This window comes from Phragmites australis, chromosome 3 (assembly GCF_958298935.1).
Source record: "Phragmites australis chromosome 3, lpPhrAust1.1, whole genome shotgun sequence".
NCBI classification, from domain to species: domain Eukaryota; kingdom Viridiplantae; phylum Streptophyta; class Magnoliopsida; order Poales; family Poaceae; genus Phragmites; species Phragmites australis.
In genome coordinates, this window is record NC_084923.1 from 8,052,008 (window position 1) to 8,058,133 (window position 6,126).

The following is a 6,126-nucleotide window of genomic DNA, read 5'->3' on the forward strand; positions in this document are numbered from 1 at the left end:
CAACGAACAAGTCAGGAACTATTCGTCGTCGTCGAAACGTGCGAGTGTAGGGTCGCTGCTCCGCTTCTTCCATGGCACGGTTGGCTGTTACGCCCTCTTCATTGCGAGATGCGAACGCGGCGACGCAGCGTGGCCATTACGTTGTGCCGTGCAGACGTGCGATACTGTATTGGCACTTCAACGCAAAGTTAGTTAAGTGGCAGCTCATGGCTGTACGGCCGGCTGAAGAAACGAAGTCTGCTTCGAGTTCTGGCACGGCCGGTCACTTTTTTTTTCTTTGGAACCGACGTTTAGTCCCATTTCCATTACAGATATAACGGAAATGCAAATGTCTGAGCTGCCAGAACTAGATAAAGAGAACGAGAAGGAGAAGTGAAAGTTTTGCTGGCCACTAGACCTATCTACTTGCTTCAAGCAGACAGCCTAGCCAAAATACGCAGAAACGCCAGTGATTCCAAGTTTTTCATACAGCATAGAATACTGGAAATGCAACTACACTCCCATCTTTGAAGCATGTCATCGGCTGCCTTCACTCCTCTTCCTCTTCATCGTGACTTGTTCCCTGATCAAGTCCTGAAGCACCATCCTTGTAGTGGGCTAATAGAAATCGCTTTGCACACTGCCGTCAACATTCTCTCTACGCCCTTCAGGATCATGCCTTGCATTTCACCACCATAGAGACCTGCCCAATATCACATAAAAGAACACTCATGGCAAATTATTTCACCCGGAGCAGGCTCGTTCCGCGCTTTCCACATAGCCCAACAAACAGCCGACAACCCCAAGGTATAGACCAGATCGCCATGCGGTAACCAAATCTCAATCTATTTCCAGAATTGAGAAAAATTGATGGGTCTGTTGTCAGCACCAAAACAACTCCATACTATTTCCCAAGCAATTCTAGTAGCAATTTGTCCTTCGTTATTCCCCTGCCATTTCCTACGAATTATGTTGTCCTCTGTTAGAATTGCCTCATTTTCAAGCAGCCACACATAAATCTGGATTTTATATGGAATCTTATATTTCCAAATGTGTTTATAGTGCAGACCCACATCTAACTTTGTCAGGTGGTTACATACAGATTTATAGAAGCCCAATTTTTCTCCCATTTCCACTTAACAACATCATATTCTACCCCAAATGTTATATGATTAACTTTGGATAGCATTTCATTCAGCTGAGCATGTAGAAAATCAGGCAGCCATCTTCTGAAGGTAAAATTGAAGTTGCTAGCAATACCTTCAGAAACCAGAATGTATTTTTCTTCACAAAGATCAAACAAGGTAGGATATAAGATGCATAAAGGTTTCTCTTCTAACCAACTATCAATCCAGAAGAGAGTATTAACGCCATTAATAGTTTAAACAGTGCTACCATCGTAGGACCGAGAATGGTGATAGAGGGGTGAATAGGCGCATTAACAATTTCTTTCGAAACGGATTATTTTCTCCTTTTATCACCCAACGCACCTCACACATGAATCGAAGGCTTAAACACATGTTTACGTGTGAGTAGTACGTTAAGTGTTGTACGTGAAGTATTTCTTTTTTCTTTACATTATTGTAGACACCTATTGATATATTTCAAACTCTTCACATCTCAAATAACTTATATTTGTTTGAGTGCCCCATCGGTACTTGCAAGGAAAATGATGTCATCCGGTTTTGATACTCGATAGCCATTGTTTCCTAGCTGATCGAGCATGCACTTGATGCAAACGCCGCTTACAAGAATAGCATCTGCGGATCTACTCAATATAACATCGTAGGCGGGGTACTGTAGCCACGCAGCTGTGCCTTGTCATAAGCAGCTCTCCCAAACATCTGAAGTGCAACAGATCAATGTCACAGGAGTTGGACGGGCATAACCTGAGAGACGGACGGATCACGGCACAGGAGTCGGAAGGCCTTTGGCTGTTGCCTGGATTGTTGAGCCGTGTGTTAAGGAATTTCGAGAATTATTGTCAGAAATTCCCAATCAAAAACGGGATAAGAAGTAGTCTAAATCGTTTTTGCTATCATTTTTACATAGTTTTATCGTTTACATTTCTGTATTTTCGAAATATTGTTTCCGGGTTCTACGGTTGGAAAAGCTAAAAGTGACCTTCGAAATTTCAAGTTTTATCGTTTTTATTTTCATGTAGGAGAGCAGATGGGGAGACGACGGCCGCCGTTTCGGTACGTTTTTTTGCAGCAGCCTACGCACTCGACGACACATGACATGCAACCGTGTGACCTTGCGGGGTTGGGAATTCGGTCGATGCCGTCATTGATTTTCCCACTTTTCGGATGCGAGTGTCCTTGGACGCCTTGCACCGTTGCACGGCGAGGGAGGGAGATGGGCGGGCCTTACCTGGCCCAATGGGTGTGAACTTATTCTGGACTGAAATGGAGATCTGGCCTTGGGCCCTCGGGTTTCCGTCCAGAAACTCTAACCTCTCCAGGCCTTCAAGGGTGCCTCGGTCGCCGATCCGTATTGGCTGAGCAAGTCCAGCTCAATACGGGCAAACTATGCCGGCTCGCGAACACTCCGGGCTCAGTTCTAGTCTTGACAGGTCAGACAATATGTCTAACCTGCACCTTCCGGCCCAAAGAACCCATAAAGACTAGTACACAAGGTGGGCCTTTCAGAAAGGACCAGAAGCCTAACGCGTTGGCATTTTTTTAATTTAACAAGTTGGCTTTCAACAGTAAGATTGTTCTGGATTTTTTGTCCAAAGTCCAAACCTGTTGAAACTCGAAACATGAAAGTCCCATCAAGAACGGACGACTCATGGGTTCTGATTCCGGGGTAAGTTGAACGTTGCCCGATTCGTGGTGTGGAACCAACTGATTCTCCAATCTTCGGCTGTTGCACCTTGCCCAATTCTTAGCGTGGACTACACTGGCTCTTAGCCTGACGCGTCACGTTTACACGGGACATTGTTTGGCAAGATTGCCCGGGCGGAACTTCATCAAAAGTAGTCAAATTCTAGCCGCACAGTCCCCGCATGCATCTGATTCCAGGCCCAAATTATCTGAAAAATTATTTTCATAATAATATTTTTATTTTAGCAATACATTACAACAAAAAATATTAGTCACAATTGTATTTTAGGATTGTGTCCATGTACAAAATAACACCTATTTCAAACGGTTGCGCTCAAATTGCATTTTAGGACCCTATCAATATCTAAAATAACACATACTGTATTTTGAACTGTTGGAACTTGTAAAAGACAAAGTTCAAATTTAAGGCGCTTAACTTGGTACCATATTGTAGGCGTACGAATCCTGTTGCCATTGCGCCCGTTCAAACTTCAAAGCAACCCGGGGACCGTCAACTGATCTGGGGGGAGCGCACCTACCCCAGGAACCAGTCCGCGTTCGTTCGTTCGCCTTCGCCGATTGCTTTGCTTCTCCCCCAATTTAGTCGTCTTTTACCAACCCGCCTGATCTCATCGCGTCAATATATCCCCACGCCCGTTCCTCCGGTCGGCACGCACGCACCTCTTGAGTCTCGGCTTTGCATCCCTCTCGTTGCTGGTGGTGGTGAGTTGTGTTGCTGCCAGCGCGAGGGCGGCGATGGGGGCGGTGGAGGAGCTCGTGGAGAAGGCGGGCGGGTGCGCGGTGATCGACGGCGGCTTCGCCACGCAGCTGGAGGCGCTCGGCGCCGACATCAACGACCCGCTCTGGAGCGCCGCCTGCCTCATCACCAAGCCGCACCTCGTCAAGGAGGTAACTGCTCTGCTAGCCTCCCGCTCGACGTGCCTGCGTGTACATATATGCGCGCTCATCGTGGCAAGCATCTCACCGCCCCACCCACCATGGATTGTTTGCATTGCACACATTCGAGTTGCGACAGACAAGGGCGCTCGGCACTGCGCAATGCGTCCAACACATACACAAGCACGATGCATTGCCGGCTGATTTGTGCTAGATGTGATAGTACTTGAAATGAGATTTCGTGTGCCAGTAATGATATATTTCGCTGGCGATTCTAGTCTTGGCTAAATCAATTCCTGCACCGGATATCATCAATCTATGATAGATTTCATCCAAAAAGTTATCTCTTTTGCTGAAGTTTTTTTAACATAAAAAACAATCGATCTCTGAGCCTGCGTAGGTCATGTGAACCAGGTCAAAGGCAGAAATTGAATTCTCGGTCTCTTGGGGGACGGTGGTGACTGGTGACCAGCGCAAGAACTTCCCTTTCCTCTGTTTCTTTTATTTTCCTCTTTGAAAAGAATACCACCTGCTTAGCTTTGTGGATACTAAACATTATTTGTGTGAACGTTCCCCTGTAAACATGGCCATAGTTTAACTGGACTATCATACACCATCAGAATTTCTGAATGATTGTTTTTGTACGCATGAAAATCTGTTGTTGCAAACTTTTGAAACACCCACCCCCGATGGACCCCACCAGCCATTGCATTTAGGCCCACCGGTTAGTCAGTAATTCGGTCTCACGGAATGGAAGTTTGGATACACAAATTAGAACAAGAACAGAGTGTTCAAGCTTTTGAATAGTCTCCATGTTGACATTCTGCTTTCACTTGTGCAGGTTCATATGCAGTATCTTGAAGCTGGTGCCGACGTCATCATTTCATCATCCTACCAGGTATGCCTTTCATCTACAGAACTTCAAAAAAAAAGACAACACATAGCCCAGACTCTGCAGTTCATAGTTGTTTCATAATCCAACTCAATAGAGATTCAAAGGTTGCTATAATACACTGTACATGTTCTTTCCATCTGCAGGCAACTATCCCAGGGTTCTTAGCCAGAGGAATGACCATTGAGGAAGCAGAAGGTTTACTGCGAACAAGCGTAAAACTTGCCCTGGAAGCACGAGACGAATTCTGGAAGTCGACTCTGAAGAAGTCCAAGCCTATTTGCAACCGTGCTCGAGTCGCTGCATCCGTTGGAAGCTACGGAGCCTATCTTGCTGATGGATCAGAGTACAGGTAACATGAGCATTCCTTAGTTAACAAGCAACATTAGGTCGTTTATGTGATATCTAGTTAGAATTCTAGGCATGTCATCTTGTCTGTATGTCTGCCACAATGACATATCTTGATTATTGCAGTGGGTCATATGGAGCTGACATCACAGCTGAGAAGCTGAAGGACTTCCACCGGCGCCGGCTACAGGTCCTTGCAAGTGCCGGTCCTGACCTCATTGCATTTGAGGCCATTCCTAACAAAATGGAGGCACAGGTTAATTTCAAATCTGTCTTAAAAGATTGAATTCTGACTTGTTATTTCAAGAAACACTGGTTGCGTTGAACTTGAACATGTCCCGTACTCCCATTCTGAAATGAACCTTTCAATGTGTAGGTTTTAGTCGAGCTTCTGGAGGAAGAGAACATCCAGGTCCCTTCTTGGATCAGCTTCAGCTCCGTGGACGGCAAAAGTCTGTGCTCAGGGGAGAGCTTTGCGGACTGCCTCCAAATCCTGAACGCGAGCGAGAAGGTCGCCATTGTAGGAGTAAACTGCACACCACCTCAGTTCATCGAGGACATCATATCCGAGTTCAAGAAGGTCTGCATCCTCCTCTTTGCACAGCAATTCCGTCCACACCGGTTCTTCAGCTCTCTGAATTTGCCGGGTTCTGCTTCTATTTCCAACAGCAAACAAAGAAGGCAATTGCCGTGTACCCAAACAGCGGCGAAGTCTGGGACGGGAGAGCGAAGAGGTGGCTGGTGAGTAGAAATCACGTCACATTATTGATGGTCCGTGCAAATCTGCACTTTTGTCCGTCGCCAACTGACGACTCTGTCATGCTTAACAGCCAGTGGAGTGCTTCGGCCACAAGAGCTTCGACTTGCTCGCGAAGAGATGGCAGGAGGCCGGTGCGAGCCTCATCGGGGGATGCTGCCGGACAACGCCTTCGACTATTCGGGCTGTTTCCAAGATCCTCAAAGGCAGGACGGGACACTGATTTCTTTCAGAATTGAGATGTTACACTATGCTGTAGCGAGAATAACATTCAGAACATAAATTCTGCAGTTTATTTTTTAAAAAAAAGTTTTGGGATCACCGCATGAGGGTTTAAATATAGTTTTGCAGTGTAAAACGTTTAACAGTTTGTAGTGCTGACGTGCACCACTTGAATTTGGAAACGGATGGTTTTTAGTCACAAA

General features: G+C 46.0%; 1 protein-coding gene across 1 annotated transcript; it reads left to right on the plus strand.

Annotated features, from left to right (window-relative positions):
• The first annotated feature begins 3,272 nt into the window (after nt 1–3,272).
• Nucleotides 3,273–6,126, plus strand: LOC133911926 (homocysteine S-methyltransferase 1). Its single transcript, XM_062354410.1, has 7 exons — nt 3,273–3,716; nt 4,546–4,602; nt 4,743–4,948; nt 5,071–5,200; nt 5,321–5,524; nt 5,614–5,685; nt 5,775–6,126. The coding sequence occupies exons 1-7, from the start codon at nt 3,564–3,566 to the stop codon at nt 5,922–5,924; spliced, it is 972 nt and encodes a 323-aa protein (XP_062210394.1). The 5' UTR covers nt 3,273–3,563; the 3' UTR covers nt 5,925–6,126.

What these genes read in the sequence shown, in the direction of transcription:
- LOC133911926 (XM_062354410.1), top strand. Translation starts at nt 3,564, where the DNA reads ATGGGGGCGGTGGAGGAGCTCGTGGAGAAGGCGGGCGGGTGCGCGGTG. An exon ending in GCTGATGGATCAGAGTACAG is followed by an intron (nt 4,949 to 5,070) that starts GTAACATGAGCA and finishes TGATTATTGCAG; the next exon opens with TGGGTCATATGGAGCTGACA. An exon ending in TCATATCCGAGTTCAAGAAG is followed by an intron (nt 5,525 to 5,613) that starts GTCTGCATCCTC and finishes TATTTCCAACAG; the next exon opens with CAAACAAAGAAGGCAATTGC.